Below are 23,433 nucleotides of genomic sequence, written 5' to 3'. Positions count from 1 at the left end.
TGCCACAAATAAGTTTCACATACTTCTGGCATCTTATGTCTGCAGCAGGTTCTTGTACCACAAATGGCGGGAATACTGGTAACGCTGTTGCCATACTTTGAAGGGTGATAGTTCACATAAAACTACAAATGGATAACACAGTCGTTTCCTTCGCAATAATGAACAGTTCTGTTCTAATCCCTCTTCATAGAGATGACTCTGTGATTAGCTTGATGCCGATTGATCCCGTCTTCGTCGCCATTGTTATAGCTCGTTGTTTTGTATAATGACAACAGACTCCATAGATTACACACTATGTACATGTTTATTCGTCTGGGTACTGGTGGGAACTGCCTTGCCTAAAACAATGCATCTAACTACAATACATGATTATATTTACAATGTACAGAGTACAGGGCCTGGACAATTAATTGGTGTGTTATCAGGTACCGGACAATCAGACGGGCTCTGTCTGGAATTAGATGCTGTCGGGTTACGGTCATATCAGTTCAATTAATTGTTGGTATGATAACACTGATATACTCGTGACACTACATTATTCATCATAGATGAAAAAAATGTCAACAGCAAGCAAACCATAATTTAAAAGTCTATACCTTAACCGAAATGGCTTTCAATTGATCAATTTAAAAAAAAAAAAAATTGATTTAGAAAAATTTTGAAAATATTTCTCAAGCTGATAAGGCTGTTACATATTGTACAAGTTTGACATTCACTACTGTATAGTGAGTGTTATAACTAGGTCTCCTTTTACCAAAATATCCTTAAAGGCTCAAGGTATTTCAAATTTCATAAATTTAAGTTTAATAAATTTCAAATGATGTAGCCATGAGTGTAAGATTCTATTTATCACATAACTAGTATTAATCAAAACATAGTCAAAACTTCAGGGATTCTGACAGGACAGTGGCGTAGGAAGATGAAACGTAATGGGGGGCAAAGGTCCTCAATATTTCATAACACCCCCCCCCCCCCCCCCCCCCGCGCCCCGCACCCACAGGAGATACTTGATACACTTTTTTCATATATCATTACATATAATCATTGTACACATCTATAGACAGTGGCGTCGCTAACAAGAAATTAATTTGGGGGGTCTCTCCCGGCAAAACATTTTATTATTTAGAATGGCAGAGATGAGTTTTACGATGCATTTTGTTGAATTTGCGAGCGCCTTAGGCGCGAGATTTTGGTGTTTGAGGGGGTCCAGGGGTCTCCCCCGGGAAAAAGTTTTACTATTTAGAATGGCTGAGATGAGTTTTAAGATGAATTATGTTGAATTTGCCGTAGGCGCGAAATTTTGTATTTTGATGATTTTTAAGCGTTCTTAACATGGTAATTTTTCGATTTAAAGTTACCTGCATTAAGAAATGAAAATTGTGAGTGTCGTCTTACTATTATGCAACCCAGCTCGATCTGAACATACCGGATTCACACCATCGGCACATTGTTGTGTATCTCAAATTAATAATCAACTGATTGTCTTGCTAAGACATATGAACAAATAAATCTTTTAAGAAGCATTTTTTGAAATAGTATAATCCCTTGATGGACATTTTTAGTCTAGTTCGTGTGTATTGAATTTTCATTATTAAAGGTTTGAACATTACATGCTTGAATGTTTTAGGAAACGCGCCGCGCAGCGAAATATTTTCTAAAAAGTTCAAAAATGTGTAGGAGGACCCTTTTTTCTTTCAAATGTGCATTTTTTGGAACATTTCACTCGGCGAAAATGGGGGGGCAAAAAGACATGTTTGAAGTGGCGAAATTAGGCTTGGATTCGACATGTCAACCGAGATAATCATACAACATCACAGACGTCATTAATATCTAGGACACCACAATAACGTTCGTCTTACAACATTTATGACATGACCGTATATAACATTGCTAAATGGGTCAGAGTGATATTATACATGTATGCTAATTTTCACAAATGGGTCAATCTGACGATTCCTGTCGGCATCCTAATTATTACGCAGTAGTTGTCTATCACTATACACAACACAGCAAAATTGTGAAATGAATTTTCATTAACAATATTGACCTCACCCACCCAGTCTGTACAGTAACTTAAGCCTAAGCAATTATTATGTGTCATGTAAAACTACAGTGCATACAAATGTCCATATCTACATGTAATAATGTTGATCATATCCATTGTCAAACTACATTGTTACCATTTTTTTAATTTTTTTTCTGGTTTGTTTTCTTTAGTTGTCTAATATTCAGATTACTTAAAGACGTTTCGGTACCTTCTGAAAGTCATTTCGCCATGTTCACTTTATGATACCGAAAAGACTTCCGCATGTACCGAAATGACATGTAACGAAGCTGCGTTACATGTGAGCCTATGGACTTCCGAAACGACATGTGCATTACTTTATGCCATGGTTTAACTAACTAGCAATTTAATCATATGATCAAACAATATATTAGGAGATACATATATTCAAACGGCATCTGCCTCAAAGGCAGTACAATTGTCAGTTTATGTGCTGTTAAGCCACGATTTAGAACGCACGCATGGTTCTGTTGTCAGACACTCACTCGCGATGATGATCATAAACAGACTGTAAACAGTACCTAACGTTATATTTGCAGGCCTACAAAAACAATCAAATAAATCTGATAATACTAATATCCACCGTTAATGATATTGATGTCTATAGCAAGTAAAATGAACAATTACTTACCTGATAATGCCGGATTTAACTTGAACATCAAGGCGGCTTCAACGTTTTTACTCAACCGGATACAAACAATATAACATTCCTCATAGGGGGCGCGATAGTCTGCGCCATGATTTTGTGTATTCGAGACAGTACAAACAGCTCCATTTCACTGTTGCACTTTTTGGGCGCATTTTGTAAAATAAATGTGATGATTAGTGCATAACTTATTTAGTCATTTTATGATGTTTAGTCACTTCTACAGAAAATTTCAAAAATATCACTCATTTTTAAATGGTACATTCGCCAGTCCAATCGTTCAGAATAGTTCGGAAGGAAGGCGCCGGGACCCCAAAATATCTCGACTGTTGTGGAAATTTACCGAGAACCTGCGAAATACCACCAATATTCAAGGCTGTATTGTGGCCGTTGTATGTAACATTTCCAAAAATCAGAAATACCGTTTTGTTCAGAAATGCAAGGACCTTTTATATGTAAAGTTCTAGCATGTCGGCTTTATTAGTTAATTTACTAGGACGAATTAAACAGAACCCAGTGGTCAAAATGTCGATTTTACACCAAAATATCTCGTCATTTTGAATTTTCACAGCTAAGGTGATTACTTCAATCGATAGATCAAGCCGAGTTTAGCTTACATTTAAAATTTCAGCAAAAAATATTGTTGGGTTTCCTTATTACTCAAATCGCGAAAATAAGCAGGTTGATAGGTTTATTTAGCCGTGTTAACATTTCGTTCTAGAACGAAAACTCTGTTATAACAGAGTTGTCGTTCTTTCTCTTCATTTCATATTAACACGAGACATAACAACGTCAACATTTTTTCACACCGAAACACGACATGTCAACATATCACACGAAACATGACATGTCAAGTCAACATATTTTTTTACATGAGACACGACATGTCAACATACTAGTTGGGCGACACCTGAAGGAGTGTCGTGGATGAAATGAAGAGAAGAGAAAGGGAAGATAACTCTTGTTGTTACTCTTAAACGGGACCAATTCCATAAGGTTATGAACAAGAGGCCGATGGGCCCCAACGGTCATAGATCTGACTACTGGCACAATACAACACCTCAAAGATTAAAGTAATGGCATACAGTTAAGGCAATCCAAAAAAACTCTTTTAATAGAAAAAGTCCAGGTCCTGATATATTTAATGAATCAGACCATGAATGAAGGTCCCTAGATCCCCACCATGCTGCAAATCTAATATCCAGTCTCAAGGTAGTCATTCATGTTACAGGCTCAATATCGGGTCTCTATAGGCCTTTTTAAGTTATTCACACGAAGTCGTTTAAAAGATTTAGCCTATTTGACCTGAATGAAGGTCAAGATAATTTATTTGAACAAACTTGATAGCCCTTCATCCAAGCATGCCGCAGACCCAATATGAGTACCCTGGGCCTTTTGGTTCTTGAGAAGAAGTCGTTTAAAGATTTTAACCTTTTTGACACCTGTGACCTTGAGCGAAGGTCAAGGTCCTTCATTTGAACAAACTTGGTAGCCATTCATTCTAGCATGCCACAGACCCAATATCACATCTCTAGGCCTCTTAGTTATTCACAAGAGGTCGTTTAAAGATTTTACCCTATTTGACCCCTGTGACCTTGAATGAAGGTCAATGTTCTTCATTTGAACAAAGTTGGTAGCCATTCATCTCTGCATGTCACAGGCCCAATATCAGGTCTCTAGGCTACTTACTTATTCACATGAAGTCGTTTAAAGATTTTAGCCTATTTGACCCCTGTGACCTTGAATGAAAGTCAAGGTCATTTATTTGAACAAATTTGGTAGCCATTCATTCTAGCATGCCACAGACCCAATATAAGGTCTCTAGGCCTCTTAGTTATTCACAAGAAGTTGTTTAAATTTTTTTAGCCTATTTGACCCCTGTGGCCTTTTAGCCCCACCCCTCAGGTCCCTGGGGGTCAGTTATGGAAAATTTGTTAATAGGATTCAATGGCCATCTCATACTGATAATTCTGACAATATTTTACTCATTTTTTAGTACAAATGACCAAATAATGCTCAAAAATGTGTTTTACCTATAAATTATAGTAAACTTGACCCATCCCCAGGGGGAAACGTGATTCCATCTATGAAGAGTATTTGATTCAACTATTTCCGGAATTTTAGAAGAAGAATGTTGAAGTTAACCTAATTGACCCCTTTTGATCCCAACCCTGGGGTCCCTAGGGGACCATATAATTCACAATTTTGATTGACCTTTGGCCATGAAAGGTCTCTGCTAAATTTCATTGAATTTGGTTTAGTCGCACAAAGCACACCGCATGACACACGACGACGTATAAAAGGCGATTAGATTAAATTAGGTCACTGGAGACTTCATCTCAGGTGACCTCAAAACTGAGTCATGCATAGACTTCCTTTCAAGATTACAGAGAAAGTGACACCCAACTTCAAACCAACACATATGTACAGTGAACCACATAATACAATTTCTTTGATGTACCTTAAATGATCTGATTACCTGTGTCTTCTGTTGCCTGCAGTTTCATTGACCGAATGTCAGGTGTAATATAGCCACGCCTCTACCCACAAACACACATGTTTCTTTACAATGTCGGAACAAACAATGCAGTTTAATTGACAGCTGGCGATCAGTTAATTATGAAATATTGCAGGGGTAGATATTATGTCAGTGATAGTAACCCCTGGCGTATGGAGAAGGATTAGGCTATTACTCTGCTATTTTCTTACCTTAAATAAAGGGGGACTTAAAACTTGAATGTGACATTTTATAATTGTCCCTATGACATACAATTAAGCAAGGAGTTCATCATAATTACTATTGCTGCTTGGAATTTGCATTTTCATGAATAATCATGTAAAAGTCTCTACTAGCTACTCCCATTTTATCGAAAAATAAGTAAAAAATTGGTAATAATAGACAATATGGCCTGGCTGGACACTCAATCTCTTACAAATACATACATTTTAGAGAACAAGAAATGTTAAAGATGCTCCACCGCTGACAAATGGTATGTTTTTCACTATAAAAAACAGGAGCAGAGATTTAGTATTTTTCTCCAGTTACAAAAGTTACTTACTTTACACCATTACCGCCATTGAAAAGTTTGAGCTTCTAATTTTATTTTAAATTGAAAATATAAAAAAAAAATTAATTGCATCCCGAAAAAATTCCGTGGCACTATATCCTATATGGAATGAAGTACTGATTGTGCATGCACCAAAGGCGAAATAAATTATTTTATATTATTTTTTGTGTTAATTAGGCATATATATACACGATTAAACACCAATTATTGTTCAAATGATTAACATCATTTATGCTTTGTCGGCGGTGGAGCATCTTTAAACAGTTGTTTAAAGAGAAAAAAACCCAAAATAACACTACTGCTATAATCAAGTTAAAATAACCAGAATTCATTTAATATGGATTATATCTTTTCATAATGACACAGCATCAAAGATTTGAAAAATAACATGTCCTTATACATATACATTACGAATAATCATGTAAAAGTCTCTACTATCCCCATTTTATCAATAAGAAATTGTTTTTCCTCATGTAGATAAAAAAATTCTCAAAATATAGACAATATTGATATGATACATGTACATAATTTCTGTTTTCGCAATTCTTTTAATGATATTGAGCATTTTGCTAGAAAATATACCTTAAAAAATAAACATTAAGCGAATTACCTCCCTTTATCCAATCCCAAATGAAAACTGTTCATGTGAACATTTAAAGAATATAAAGTTTTTAATTCAAAACCCACGTACCCTTTTAAGTCAGTTGTCATTTTCAACCCTTGATGCTATACATGCATCTGATCATACTGGCATAAGATATTTAACAATATATTGCTTTAATCAAGAAATGCCTTGGAAATGTATAATGCTAATTAGAATTTCATGTTGGGCAATTAGGGCAATGAGTTATATTAGGTGCCAATCTTTCTAATTATCATAACATTTATGAGAACTCTATTCGTGGGGCCACGGTGGCCGAGTGGTAAAGATGTCACGACATATTACCACAAGCCGCCCACCTCTGGGTCACAAGTTAGAATCCCATGTGGAGCATTTGCCAGGTACTGACAGCTGGTCGGTGTTTTTTCTCTCCGGGTTCTCCGGCTTTCCTCCACCATCATTCCTGGCACGTCCTTAAATGACCCTGGCTGTTAATAGGACGTTAAACTAATAAAATAAAAATGAACTCTATTCTACATCCGAATTGGAAACACATATGGTACCAGGTAATTAAATTATTTTAAATCCTTGATACTGCTGAAGAATATGAAAATCAGTTAAATAAATCATCACATTAAGGATCTATTTGTAGCTTTTATACATATGCAGAAATGAATTACCTGGTATACCTTTCATGCTTCTCTTTTTTTTATTAATCATTTACATGAATAGATAACACAGCATATTTAATTTTTATATTGAAAAAGATTACCTATGTATATATATATACCGGTAGGTACTAGTATTTAAAATAGTTACTGTTTCCAAGTGTTATTCATTACAGATGAAAAAAATGTCAAGAGCAAGCAAATCATATATTTAAAAGTCTATACCTTAACCGAAATGGCTTTCAGTTTATTTTTATTTTATTTTTTATTTTTATTTTTTATTTAGAATGTTTTGAAAACATTTCTCAAATTCAAAATTTATCTGGTTTCTAAAATGCTTAATTAAAACTGATGAGGCTGTTACAAGTTTGACATTCACTACTGTATAGTGAGTATTATAACTAGGTTTCCTTTTACCTAGATACTGTATGATGTTAAAAAAACAACAGAAAAACTGTTGTTATTTTGGAAATAAAATGTCAAAATATCCTTAAAGGCTCGTGGTATATCAAATTTTATAAATTTAAGTTTAATAAATTTTAAATGATGTAGCCATGAGTGTAAGATTCTATTTATCACATAACTAGTATTAATCAAAACATAGTCAAAACTTCAGTGATTCTAAGGGAAAAAAGGGCATCATGGTGCTTAGTTTAAAGCGCACCTTGACCTCAATAAATAACCACCAGATCAGAGTGTAGGGGCACCAAGATCGAAGGTATCAACAACTTCCTTTACAAGGAAAAATCTTACATTTTTTTTTTAACATTGTTTATTTAATTCTAGCTCTATTTAATCCTTGAGAGAATAGCCAGGGCTTAAGCTCTGGGTCAAAATTTGGATTTTCTCTAATCATACAACATCACAGACGTCATTAATAACTACGAAGCCACAACAGTGCTCGTCTTCCAAAATTCACAACACGGGTCAATCTGATGATTCATGTCGGCATCCTAATTATTACGCAGTTGTTGGCTATCATTATATACACACAGCAAAATTGTGAAATGAATCTTCATTGTTAACATTTCTATTGACCTCACCCACCCAGTCTGTAGGCCTACAGTAACTTAAGCCTAAGCAATTATTATGTGTCACGTAAAACTGCAGTGCATACAAATGTATCTAATGTTGATCATATCCAATGTCAAACTACATTGTTACCATTTTTTCCTGGTTTCTTTTCTTTAGTTGTCTAATATTCAGATTACTTAAAGTCATTTCGGTACCTTCTGAAAGTCATTTCGTCATGTTCACTTTATGATACCGAAAAGGCTTGAGCATGTACCGAAATGACACGTTACGAAGCTACGTTACATGTGAGTCTACGCACAACCGAAACGATATGTGTATGACTTTATGGTTTAACTACTAGTAATTTAATCATACGTTAAGTCAGGTTGAGGCATTTTGCCAGGTACTCTGACCACGTGACCATTTTATCTGCGGTCCCAGGCCTAGATGAAATATAAATTACTATTTCTTGTGATTCTTTTCTGGAGTTAAAGGAATTATTAAAGCTCTGTGTCAAACACTTCAGTCAGGCATCCATCGCTGGAATTTTTCGATATCGACACTATTTTTGTTTCAATTTACTATCTTTCAATGTTTAGATTGTACAATTTAGATTCTTTATACCTTGTTCAGGACACTTAAATACGTTTGGTGATGTTTTACAATACACACTCGAGAACTTAGAGCTGTCCTTTTTAATCCATAATTAGGGTCATTTTTCATAATTTTGTTTACATATATATTTTTTCCTAATTCGAACTCGTTTGTTAATGTTCATGTAAACCGCACTTAAAAATGCAAGGAATTCAAGTACAGAAACCAACCCGGACGCTACATGTATATATCACTTCCTGGCCAGTATAATTACATTTGTATATCATATAATATATATATAAATAAATATATGTGAATACATAATACAGGGGTTACTATCACTGTCATGTCCATCCATTGAGAGTATCGTATATATATATAATTTACGGTTGGAATTGCTCCCTTGTCCCATATACATGTATGGGACAAGGAAGTAATTCCAACTGTGTGGACAAAACAAAATTGTTAAATTTTCGAGGCAATCTGCCCCTTTATCAAGACGTACAAAACGAACATGATTACATTATAGGATACGAACAGTAATGCGGACAAAGTAGACAAATATTAAACTATATAGCACAATGGAGCGCAATTTACCCTTCGGCAAGTGGCAATGTATATATGTATATATATACACTGTATATTCTTGGCTAGCGAAGTAAACTGCTGGAGGACTTGTTGTTTGGCCCTAAATGACATTAGATGTCGACGGACCGTAAAACCAAACAAACAAGAAGCTAGCGAATTTTAGTCTAATAGCCTTATTTCCTAAGTGTTCCATTGCCTGTTTGTTGTCGGAAGCATTCTGTAATTATCACAATTATACATGTCATCCTCGATACTCCGGGGGTTACTATCACTGACGTTATACTCTCCCCTGGACTATCTCGTAGTAAATCTGGGGACAGCTCAGGAGAAGAAAAAACTGACCAATTACAGACCTGCATAGACTTTCTTTGAAGAGAGAGCGACATCCAACTTTAAAAGAACAAGTCAACCGCAGTGTACTGTTATATAATTCCTCTGGTGTACATCTAATGACAGGTACCTTCTGTTGCCTCCAGTTTTAATGAGATAGTCCAGGGGTGGATATATAACGTCAGTGAGGGTAAACCCATCCTCGATACTCCAGAGATCGTAAGTGATCGGAAGCCCTAGAATATCGAGGATGGGGTAAACCCTGGAGTATCGAGGGTGTATACATAAACGGCTGATTTAATTGGTACAGTACTAGTGTTTCTAATAGGGTAACAACATGTACAGATAAATGTACATTGTGAAGACCGGTAATAAATATCTAATTATCATCCAGTCTTGCCTCCTCGATATTTTATAGGGGGGACAGCTGTATACAGCACTGCTGACAATAGAGTCACATCTGTAATATCAAGACTGACATCCTCGATACTCCAAGGGTTACTATCACTAACGTTATATTCCTGTGACATCAAGACCGGCATCCTCGATACTCTAGGGATTACGTACTATCACTGACGTTATATCCACAACGTCAGTTATAGTAACCCCTGAAGTATCGAAGATGTCGGTCTTGTTGTCACAGATGTGCCTCTATTTTGTTGTATACAGCTGCCCACATATAAAACATGTGTACTAACTTATTCAGGTGTAAGTTGACAAATGAGTATATTGAAACGTAGGCCTACATCGCCCAAAGGTAAATTAAAGCATGGACACACCACACACACCTCAGACATTGTGTTTTTGTTTGTCACCTATACGTATTTGTATATTGAAATGCGTATCATGTATTACGAAATAGGTTACACAGCACGCGGACATTTGGGATTTGTGGCCGTTTGCCTTCAATGTGATAGAAACAGAAGGGATATGGAAAATGAGATAAAACGCTAGAAACATTTTAGTTTTAAGAGTACATTAAAATTTGCACGTATATCGAAAACAAACCAGTTGTAATGAAAGTGAGATTAGTTGATTTTACTGTGATATGCCTGAAAAGCCTACTGTGGTGAAATGTGTGTGAGATACTCATTGTGGTCGAACGTCTCCTATGTGTTGTATGTCGAACTCTGACCGTTGTCTAGAACTACTCAAATCACTATGTGCATATGCTCCTGTCTAAATACAATTACATCAACTCCAGTGGCGTAGGAAGATGAAACGTCATGGGGGGCAAAGGTCTTCAATATTTTGTAACCCCCCCCCCCCCGCCACACCTACAGGAGGAGATTAATTCAACTCCCAACCATATAATGTATACATGCTTAATGTACATTTTTCATATATCACTAAATTTAATCCTTGTACACATTTATAGACAGTGGGGTCGGTAAAAGGAAATTAACGAATACGCAAATTGGCCAAATTAGCGTGTGAGCGTCGAAGGCGCGAGATTTTGGTGTTTTATAAGGTGTCTGAGGGTGACCCCCGGGATGAGTTTTATGTATTTTGATGATTTTGCGATCGCCCGAAAGCGCGAGATTTTGGTGTTTGGGGGGTCCGGGGGTCTCCCCCGGGAAAAAAAATTACGATTTAGAATGGCTGAGATGAGTTTTACGATAAAGGACCCTTTTTTCTTTCAAATAAGCATTTTTAGAAAATTTCAGTCGGTGAAAATGGGGGGGGGGGCAAAAAGACATGTTTGCCCCCCCCACCCGTCCTGGGGAACGGGGGGGGGCAACTACGGGGGGGCAGTTGCCCCCCCCCCCCCCCCCCCCCCCCCGCTTCCTACGCCCCTGAACTCCTCGGCGGTTACCGGTTATGTATTGCGTTTGTTTAAAAACTTATGTGACATTGGCTAGGGTATGAGTACAGCGTACATATAGAATGGTATTGCTATACGATGTGGAATTTCAACGGTTTCAATAAAATACATGTACTTTAAAATGTTGTGGATTTTTTTCTCAGTATTTTATGTTTTTATAGTTCATAAGAAATTTAGAATAATACATTTATGCCATATTTTGCTTCATGGTCATTTAACAGAAAGCCTGATTTAATTGTCCAGTTAATATCTGTTGACTTTACATTATAGGACTACTTAGTAATTGATGCTAAAGAGATATGATTATAACGAACACCTTTTGTAACGAATTCATAGTTAAAACGAAGCCTTTATCATTCCTCGAGAAGGCCACTTTCAGATGTTTCAGTATATATAACGAAACTATGTTCATTACCAAGTAATTTCGTTGGTATCCTATTTACTCCAGGGGTTACTTTCACTGACGTAATATCCACCCCTGGACTACATGTCTACCTCAATGTAAAACTTGAGGCAGTTCAGGAGAGAGAAAAAAGGCCAATCACAGGCCTGCAGAGACTTTCTTAAAATATTACAGAGAGTGCGAGACACTACTCCAAAGCAATACAGTCAACCACGGTGTACCATTATACAATTCCTTTCATTCGGTTGCCTCCAGTTTTACTATGAGATAGACCAAGGATGGTATATAACGTCAGTAAAAGTAGCCCCTGGATGTGTGTTTTAGCCCGACTTTCCTCTGACCCTGCCCCCCCCCCCCCCCCCCCCCCCCCCCCGCTTCCTACGCCCCCTGGTAATACTGACACATAGGTTTCCGTTTATCTATAGAGACAAAAGCCTGTGAGTAAATCATGTCAAAGCCGAAGGGGGCGTTTTAGACAGATTTTACAAATTGAAGGTTATCGATCTCAAACACGTTAGAGAAAATTAGAGAAAATTAATAAAAATGATATTTAGTATTTGTTGGTGTATGAAGACAATTCACGTTAGAGATATTTCTATCAGAACATGTTTTTGATACGTAAATTCGAACGTTAATCCACATGTATGCTCCTCGATCAGTCAGCGATCAGTGCTTCGCGATCGTCGCGCGAGCTCTCTCACACGTACATGAACAGTAACTATATAACTACTGGCCCGCAGCCCTAACGGTAAACCGGTATTCAGTATTGGCTACGGCGCATCTCCTGATCAGCACACACAAGTGCTATACAACGCCATCCACAGACATGTGAGCTTCAACATCTGTCCGATTCAGATCTAGAGGGTTCCACATTTTACCATATCAATGTAAGTACATTTTGTTATGATATTTTGATATTTCAGGGTCGAAGACGATGGCCATGTGCTGCTTTGTCTTTCTCTCGGCGTAAGAATGGCCTATTATTCATCAGCTTGGCTAGCTAACGAAATGCAGGTATCTCTACGCTAGAGACCAAGGTGTTGTGGTTTGTTCTCTACACATATATGTGTATTTATAGGCTAGCGTCACTCACAAAATATTTCCATGGACGTCCTCCATCATTTTATCATAATTGATGCATATATATAACGGATTCCCGTGAAGTTCTACTGTGTTGTCATAGCAACATTTCAGTTATTGTTATCGTTCGGGCGACTGATAGAACTGTCCATGTTGAGCTAGCCATTGCATGCCAAGATATTTATACATGTACGCGACTACGACAATACAATTATTAAATTAGCATGAGGAATAACTTCGAGTCTTAATAAGGTTAGCCTTTTATCTTTATAATAGAGTCAGTGTTCATTTGATATTTTCCACTGTTTATAAGACGAGGTAAATTCAGATGTGTCTATAACTCTGACATGAGGTAAATTTAAATGTGTACACGTATATAACTAGGAGATTATCGCTTCTGTATATGTATTATATACACTAATATAACTCGGAGATGACCACTTCTGTAAATGTATTTTATACACGTATATAACTCGGAGATTACCACTTCTGTATATGTATTATATACATGTATATAACTCGGAGATTACCACTTCTGTATATGTATTTTATACACATATATAACTCGGAGATTATCACTTCTGTATATGTATTATATACACGTATATAACTCGGAGATGACCACTTCTGTAAATGTATTTTATACACGTATATAACTCGGAGATGACCACTTCTGTAAATGTATTTTATACACGTATATAACTCGGAGATTACCACTTCTGTATATGTATTATATACATGTATATAACTCGGAGATTACCACTTCTGTATATGTATTATATACATGTATATAACTCGGAGATTATCACTTCTGTATATGTATTATATACACGTATATAACTCGGAGATTACCACTTCTGTATATGTATTATATACACGTATATAACTCGGAGATTACCACTTCTGTATATGTATTATATACATGTATATAACTCGGAGATTACCACTTCTGTATATGTATTTTATACACATATATAACTCGGAGATTATCGCTTCTGTATATGTATTATATACACGTATATAACTCGGAGATGACCACTTCTGTAAATGTATTTTATACACGTATATAACTCGGAGATTACCACTTCTGTATATGTATTATATACATGTATATAACTCGGAGATTACCACTTCTGTATATGTATTATATACACATATATAACTCGGAGATTACCACTTCTGTATATGTACATGTATATAACTCGGAGATTACCACTTCTGTATATGTATTATATACACATATATAACTCGGAGATTACCACTTCTGTATATGTATACATGTATATAACTCGGAGATTACCACTTCTGTATATGTATTATATACATGTATATAACTCGGAGATTACCACTTCTGTATATGTATTATATACATGTATATAACTCGGAGATTACCACTTCTGTATATGTATTATATACACATATATAACTCGGAGATTACCACTTCTGTATATGTATTATATACATGTCTATACACAGGGACTGTCGTACCCCAATGTTATTAGACAGTTTCATAATTCTGGGTCTAGATGTGGGAGTGTGGCGTTTAGGTTTCTATGACAACAGTTAAGGTTTCTATGACAACAGGATGCTATCAATCCTTATAGAGGATATCATATGAACTGCCAGCATGTGACCGGTTAGCAGTGTGTTTGATGTTATCCATGAGTTAATTACAATAATCAATTTACCATCTGTTTGTCAAACATCCAATAGTACTAGATACAGTCTCGATCATGTGACGTGATTTCACAGTTTAATATGTTACGTAACATGATTCATAGTTGTGGGAAACACAATGCAATATATCAGTCATTAATGGATAATAATAACACAATCAAATTTGTCTATAAAGACCACCCAAGAGAGAATAAGAAAAATGGTCTTTATAGCTAAGTGGTCTCTATACACACGATAAATTCTGATGAAATTGTTCATTTGGGATCTCTAGGAAGTGGTCTTATTAAGGAGGAGGTCGTTATACAGAGGTGTCGCTGAGACAGGTTTGAGTGCGTTATTAAATCCCAGAGCCCTTTGATCTGTAACATGCTGAGTCTGATAACTGAGTTTGTCGTAATGACCTTGACCTTCATTCTAGGTGGGAGTGAAGATCCTGGTGGCTTCTGATTTAATTTTATACTCATAGGATCAATTCTACTACAGGATTATCTCCCCCTAGTTTCTTGCCATATTCTTTCCTTGGTAAATTTCACTACAGGGTTTTCTCCCCCTAGGTTCTTGCCATATTCTTTCCTAGACGAATTTCACCACAGGATTATCTCCCCTAACTTCTTGCTATATTCTTTCCTAGGTGAATTTCACCACATAGTTGGCTCCCCCTAACTAAAGCATATCTTTGACTGGGAAATTTTTACTGATTGTCTCCCCCTTTTTTACCATGTTCTTGTCAGGATTATTTTGCCGCATGATTATCTCACCCTAAGTTTACAGATTTATTTGCTTGCATGAATTTCATTCCATAAAAATGCTGATCTGTTGTCCATTAAGTAAACTAAATTATGCATTCATCTCTCATTTGTATAATGGTCTCTGTGTTTCAGAATTTGGACTATAAACACAGATGATCAATATTTTGGATGATGTGAGTTGGGCATAGTTTCAATATCTTCTGCACCCTGACCTATGGTAACCATGCAGAGGAAGCCAGCTCGTTATGTGGCTCTAGTGGCCGTCATAGGTGTGTTGGTGTTTATCATTGTGAAGAGACAAAGCCTGCCTGAATCTGTTTCTCAGTACTGGTATGAACCAGCACCATTACGTTACATGAGTAAACTAGAAGTTGATGTCTATATCAGCGAGCGTATGATTCGTCCACTCAAAGGAGAAACATTTAGTCCAGTGATTAAACAGTTCTTGAAAGCCAAGGGTAAAAAGCCACCAGGTCGTGACACTCAGATCACTGCTGCCAATTTAGTAAAAGAACGCGACACGATGCTTACAAAAAAGGAACAGGAAGCCGTTGAACAGTGTAAACATACGGCAGGTAAAGATAGGTCGCGGGATCGTGGGAGATTCTTCAACAAAGACACTGAGGGTATTCGCCGTACGCACCACACATACCTCAATGAGAACTCTCTTATGATGGAGGTGGGAGGAAATTGGGGCTGGGACGCAGGAAACTTCACCAAGTTGTACAATCCTAGATATATTATTATGGAACCGCTACAACCTTATGTTGACATATTGGAGAAAAAGTTCGAGAATAAGCGCAATATAAACGTGTATAATTTAGGCCTGGGCGCGAAAAATGAATCAATAATGGTTAAAATAGAAGGAAATAATGCATGTGCAACCTCAAAATTTTCTGGAAAAGGAGGAAATGTGCCAATCTTTATCGTAGACGCCACATCCTTTATGACAAGTCTTGGAGTTGGAACGTTTGATGTCGACCTGCTGACAATGAATTGTGAAGGTTGTGAGTACGAAGCACTAGAGAATCTGCTCAGTTCTAACATTATTGAGAGGTTTAAGAATGTACAGTGGGCTACCCACAGTTTACTGGACGGTATGAGGGATCCTATCGGGCGATACTGTAGAATCACAGCTCTACTCTCACGGACTCACCGACCAACTTACCAGTATAAATTCAACTGGGAGAGCTGGAGAAGGAAAGACATCAAGTAAAACCTGGATAACACAGGGGCTTGGTGATATAAAAACAGGTCTCTGGATAACACAGGGGCTTGATGATATTCCCATCTGGCTTTTGTGTAACACAGGAGCTTGATGATATTCCCATCTAGCTTTTGTGTAACACAGGAGCTTGATGATATTCCAATCTGGCTTTTGTGTGACACAGGGGCTTGATGATATTCCCATCTGGCTTTTGTGTAACACAGGAGCTTGATGATATTCCCATCTGGCTTTTGTGTGACACAGGAGCTTGATGATATTCCCATTTGGCTTTTGTGTGACACAGGGGCTTGATGATATTACCATCTGGCTTTTGTGTAACACAGGAGCTTAATGATATTCCCATCTGGCTTTTGTGTAACACAGGAGCTTGATGCTATTCAAATCTGGCTTTTGTGTGACACATGGGCTTGATGATATTCCCATCTGGCTTTTGAGTAACACAGGAGCTTGATGATATTCCCATCTGGCTTTTGTGTGACACAGGAGTTTGATGATATTCCCATCTGGCTTTTGTGTGACACAGGAGCTTGATGATATTCCCATTTGGCTTTTGTGTGACACAGGAGCTTGATGATATTCAAATCTAGCTTTTGTGTAACACAGGGCTTTATGATATTCCCATCTGGCTTTTGTTTAACACAGGAGCTTGATGATATTCCAATCTGGCTTTTGTGTGACACAGGGGCTTGATGATATTCCCATCTGACTTTTGAGTAACACAGGAGCTTGATGATATTCCCATCTGGCTTTTGTGTAACACAGGAGCTTGATGATATTCCAATCTGGCTTTTGTGTGACACAGGGGCTTGATGATATTCCCATCTGGTTTTTGTGTAACACAGGAGCTTGATGATATTCCCATCTGGCTTTTGTGTAACACAGGGCTTGATGATATTCCCATCTGGCTTTTGTTTAACACAGGAGCTTGATGATCTTCCAATCTGGCTTTTGTGTGACACAGGGGCTTGATGATATTCCCATATGGCTTTTGAGTAACACTGGAGCTTGATGATATTCCCATCTGGCTTTTGTGTAACACAGGAGCTTGATGATATTCCAATCTGGCTTTTGTGTGACACAGGGGCTTGATGATATTCCCATCTGGCTTTTGTGTGACACAGGGGCTTGATGATATTCCCATCTGGCTTTTGTGTAACACAGGAGCTTGATGATATTCCCATCTGGCTTTTGTGTGACACAGGAGCTTGATGATATTCCCATCTGGCTTTTGTGTAACACAGGAGCTTGATGATATTCAAATCTGGCTTTTGTGTGACACATGGGCTTGATGATATTCCCATCTGGCTTTTGAGTAACACAGGAGCTTGATGATATTCCCATCTGGCTTTTGTGTGACACAGGAGTTTGATGATATTCCCATCTGGCTTTTGTGTGACACAGGAGCTTGATGATATTCCCATTTGGCTTTTGTGTGACACAGGAGCTTGATGATATTCAAATCTAGCTTTTGTGTAACACAGGGCTTTATGATATTCCCATCTGGCTTTTGTTTAACACAGGAGCTTGATGATATTCCAATCTGGCTTTTGTGTGACACAGGGGCTTGATGATATTCCCATCTGACTTTTGAGTAACACAGGAGCTTGATGATATTCCCATCTGGCTTTTGTGTAACACAGGAGCTTGATGATATTCCAATCTGGCTTTTGTGTGACACAGGGGCTTGATGATATTCCCATCTGGTTTTTGTGTAACACAGGAGCTTGATGATATTCCCATCTGGCTTTTGTGTAACACAGGGCTTGATGATATTCCCATCTGGCTTTTGTTTAACACAGGAGCTTGATGATCTTCCAATCTGGCTTTTGTGTGACACAGGGGCTTGATGATATTCCCATATGGCTTTTGAGTAACACAGGAGCTTGATGATATTCCCATCTGGCTTTTGTGTGACACAGGGGCTTGATGATATTCCCATCTGGCTTTTGTGTAACACAGGGGCTTGATGATATTCCCATCTGGCTTTTGTGTAACACAGGAGCTTGATGATATTCCCATCTGGCTTTTGTGTAACACAGGGGCTTGATGATATTCCCATCTGGCTTTTGTGTAACACAGGGCTTGATGATATTCCCATCTGGCTTTTGTGTAACACAGGGGCTTGGTGATATTCCCATCTGGCTTTTGTGTAACACAGGGGCTTGATGATATTCCCATCTGGCTTTTGTGTAACACAGGGGCTTGGTGATATTCCCATCTGGCTTTTGTGTAACACAGGGGCTTGATGATATTCCGATCTGGCTTTTGTGTAACACAGGAGCTTGATGATATTACCATCTGGCTTTTGTGTAACACAGGGGCTTGATGATATTCCCATCTGGCTTTTGCGTAACACAGGAGCTTGATGATATTACCATCTGGTTCTTGTGTGACACAGGGGCTTGATGATATTCCCATCTGGGTTTTCTGAAACACAGGGGCTTGACTATTCCCATCTGAATCTTCTAAAACAAAGGGGCTTAATGATATTTCCATCTGACTTCTGTGCAACACAGTCTTGATAATATTAGCATCTGGCTTTAGTGTGACACAGGGGCTTGATGATATTCCCATCTAGCTCCTGAGTTATACAGGGGTTGGAGATATTCCCATGTGACTCTTGTGTACGTAACACAGGGGCATGATAATATTCTCGACCATGGTTATGTACATGATCTTGCCAAGTAGACAATTTTGATGTTTACTTTTATATAAATTGAAAGAAAGATTACTGTAAAATTGAAATAGTAAACAAACAAAAATCAGGCATTTTGCCATGCTATCTTGAAATTTAAACATCATAAACTTTGTAATTTTATATCACTAGTAACATAATAAGATAAACATACACTTGGAAATTCACTAGATATCACCGAAAAACATGTTTATTTGTGATAAATATATAGTAAAACATGTTTATAAGGAACCTCAGAGGACCAGCAAAATCACTTCATTATAAGCATAGCTTGTTATACACATATAGCAAATATCTTATAGGAACCTTGATGAGGAATGAAAATTACAACATTACAACCATAAAGCTGTTGTTAGCGTGTTTCTAATAGACATGTTTTACTGTATAGATATGTATTACATTATAACATATGAGCTGTGAGTTTGTAAATCTGTGATTACGACACATTGTGTGTGAATGAGAGAGGCTTTATTTATTGGAGAATCAAACTTGGTGCTTGTAAATATACTTTGCCATTACTTCAGCATTTCTTTCAGCATTCCAGGTTACACATGCCTAAATTGTGATTACGTTCACCTTCTGAATTATTTAAGTTAATTGGTTTAATTAGTTAATTTTCATAATGCAGGTCGTTTTACCCGATAAAATTCCCTGCTGTATTCCTAATAGCAGGCTTTAGTTTGCTATCACTGTACCAATGTGATGAAATGAATATTCACAGTTTATTAAGATAAAGTACAGAGTGAATCTTGCATTTGTTTCGTGTTGTAGTCTAGCTCCATAGCAATAATGACTATCTTATATTGATATTTTTAAGTAACTCTTAATTTTTGTTTCAGAAAGGTAGTGGGCCTTTAAGTGTTTACCTATATAGCCACATTATCATGATGATCGGTGTAATGACAATTATGTTTCACTTATCACATGTTCACCCCAGAAAACACATTAAGTCTCTTTTAAATCAAAGGCTAGACCAGTCTATAATGACATTTCAGGGGTGAATAAAATAATTGGTAAGCAAAAAATTTTATACAGAATATTGTCTCATCATCTTGGAGCCCAATGATAAAAAGTTTGCTTTTGAATATTATTAAGGATAGAATTTTTTCAGTTAAATTCTAATACTAGATTATCTCCCCTCAAAGACAAATCTGTTATCTCCCCTAATTAACAGACCTATAAAGGCAACTTTATTTGCAAAGTACGGACCTTAAGACAGTGTTCTTATAAAGCCGGTGGTCTTTACACAGAGGGGTTGCTGGCAGGTTTTACTGTACATGCATAATATTTATGCATATGTTTTAAAATTGAGATTGATCCACATACATGTAACTATATTATACATTGTAATCGTATTTGAATGAAAGATGCAATTCAACTGAATAGCATTGAATATCAGCTTTTGGTGAGGATAAATCATTCATCCCCGAAGACACATTTAGGTTCTTCTAAAGCAAAGACTAGACCAGTCCATTATAAAAAATTTCAGGGGGAATGAATTACAAAGATATGCGTGTTGAATTGTTTAGTGTGGACATTGAAAGTAGGATAAACAAAATTCCTGAATGGGGTCTTCAAGTTACCTGGCAAACAGGCTTCATTGTGAGAGAGATGAATTGTAATTGTTAGCCATCATAAAATATATATTATTGTAAGTTGTTGTATGTATGCATGTGTATATATATGTAAGTGTCATGTGATTGTCATTCTTGATACTCCAGGGGTTACTATCACTATAGTTATATCCACCCCTGGATGATGTCAGCTAGACTTAAGATAGTTTAGGAGAGGAAAAACAACTAATCACAGGCCTGCAGATGACAACAGTAAGACAGGTAATTTGGTCTTTTGATGTACATCTAAAGAATTTAATAATGGTATACTGTTGTTGACTGTATAGCTTTTAAGTTAGAAGGCGGCGGTCTCTGTCATCTTAAAAGGAAATTTTTGCAGACTCTACTAAATTTTTTCTTCAGAATTGCCTTTAGTTTTGCTATGACAAAGCCCAGGAGTGAATATGAGAACATAGAACGAATATACGTACCTGGCCTACTATACCGGGGACGAAATGGTTCCTATATGTCGTAGTGGAGCACTGCCTCAGAAAATCACTCGGGCACAATTTTCTATACTTTGTTGTAGGTTTCCAATTATTTTAAGCGTATGTTTGCATTTATATAATACTTTTGTCCAAAGAAACATAACGACCATTCTTAATATCTGCTTCACTCATAAGACGTCTATTTCATAATTTGTAGACTTGCCATATAATTTTCATTCAAAAAGACCATCATATTTATATGTAAAAAAATAATGCCTTGCTTAGTAGGTAAGTGATATCAAACAAGTAAGATAAAATGCATACAGACGTTTTGATAATGGTTTGCACAAACATATCTTTGCTCCATTAGCAGTAATAGGCACCAATTGAAGCTCTAAAGACGTCACCATTATCTGTCTAAAAGTCTTTTGAGCTGCAATGTTGCAGCTAATGACGACAGTGATAGTAACCCCTGGAATATCGAGGATGTTTCAAAGTAAGCGTCAAGCATTGAAATCTGTAGCCATTGTTATTTTGTATCATTTTTTTCTCATATTTGTAATGAGTTGTGAGTATTTATGAACACTATTAATTGTGACATCAATTTTGTGAGAAATTTTGTCAAAATTAAAAGTACTATCATATACATTTGAGGAATTTTTGATACTGTTATGCAACGCAAATTTCCAATAAAACATGATGATGAACAGCTACTTTTGTAATTTTGAGTTCAACAGCTATCTTCTTTTCATCATTTGTGCGATTCCATGCTGATTTACTGACCACTTTGTGAAGTGTGTGACAAAGTGATAATGACATGTGAGAGAGTGATAATTGTGTGAGAATGCACTATAATGTTGATGACAGTTTTATGATGTAACAGGCATTAAGTCAACGATCACCATCTTAGCTTCCAATACAGTACTTTTGTCAAAATTGATAACATGTATATTAATCAAATATTCTGAAATTAAAATCATCAACGAACATTGTTTCCTATTTCTTTTATGTATTTTCTTCAATCGATTTTGCACCTGAGCAGGGCTGCATTCCTCCTCAGAAATTTGATCTGTAATAATTATACTGAATAAAGTATTAAATGAGCCAAGGGCAGTCAATAGATATAAAACTGACAACTATACACTAACAGTGGACCCTTGATAATCCAAACACTTGTGTTCTAGGTACCCAATCCGTCCTGATTGCTAATTTTGGAGATTGCCAGATTCTGTTTACGTAGTCAACAATCGAATCTGTTAAAAGATATTTCCGTTGGATTTTGAGTGCATCCCGAGTCTACTGTACAGTAAATCAATAAACACTGAAGCCATACTTGTAACAGTTCTGCTGTTCTAGGCAACAAAGTGTTGAGAAGGAGGAAATAATAAAAATAAACCTAACGAGGATTTAAAACCTGATACAGCCGAGGCTATAATCACCCTGAGGGTCCTTGATAATTTGTTTGATTTTGCAGTACATTATTGTAACATATTAAAAACATATTCACAGTCAATGTCATTTACATGTAAGTTTGAGATGGAGGAAAGCAAGAGTACCAATGACAATTTGTTTGTTTGATTAAAATTGACATTGTAAACAAAGATCAGATTCAGAAAAACATGAAAGGAGGGAGGAAGCAGAATTCTCATACTATGTGGTCTAGTTTTGCAATGTCCCCATATTCTTTTAAGGATAAAAAATGAAAAGGTTCACACTTTTTATATCCGAGAAGAACCCAATTTATGGAACACCCAGTGCAAACTCTGAAATTTAGCCTTTAAACTACTAGTGAGCTTCGCCGGTACCAAACAAAAACTGTAATAGAGTTATTTGTAGGGTCAGTCCCCTGTGACATTAATAGAGTTAACAGTTACTTATAGGATCAGTCCCCTGTGACTGTAATAGTTAACTGTTACTTATAGGGTCAGTCCCCTGTGACTGTAATAGTTAACAGTTACTTATAGGGTCAGTCCCCTGTGACTGTAATAGAGTTAACAGTTACTTATAGGGTCAGTCCCCTGTGACTGTAATAGAGTTAACAGTTACTTATAGGGTCAGTCCCCTGTGACTGTAATAGTTAACAGTTACTTGTAGGGTCAGTCCCCTGTGACTGTAATAGAGTTCACAGTTACTTGTAGGGTCAGTCCCCTGTGACTGTATT

The 23,433-nt window shown here is 36.8% G+C and overlaps 1 protein-coding gene across 1 annotated transcript; it reads left to right on the top strand.

The window, feature by feature from the left end:
* The first annotated feature begins 12,500 nt into the window (after positions 1–12,500).
* On the top strand, positions 12,501–19,251 carry LOC138309448 (uncharacterized). Its single transcript, XM_069250646.1, has 2 exons — positions 12,501–12,689; positions 15,441–19,251. The coding sequence occupies exon 2, from the start codon at positions 15,523–15,525 to the stop codon at positions 16,522–16,524; it is 1,002 nt and encodes a 333-aa protein (XP_069106747.1). The 5' UTR covers positions 12,501–12,689; positions 15,441–15,522; the 3' UTR covers positions 16,525–19,251.
* Positions 19,252–23,433: the final 4,182 nt, after the last annotated feature.

This window comes from Argopecten irradians, chromosome 15, assembly GCF_041381155.1.
Source record: "Argopecten irradians isolate NY chromosome 15, Ai_NY, whole genome shotgun sequence".
In the NCBI taxonomy this organism is placed as follows: domain Eukaryota; kingdom Metazoa; phylum Mollusca; class Bivalvia; order Pectinida; family Pectinidae; genus Argopecten; species Argopecten irradians.
This window is presented reverse-complemented; position numbering and strand designations above follow the sequence as displayed.

Excerpts from the sequence above, each read along its gene's own strand:
- LOC138309448 (XM_069250646.1), top strand. The coding sequence starts at position 15,523 with ATGGTAACCATGCAGAGGAAGCCAGCTCGTTATGTGGCTCTAGTGGCC.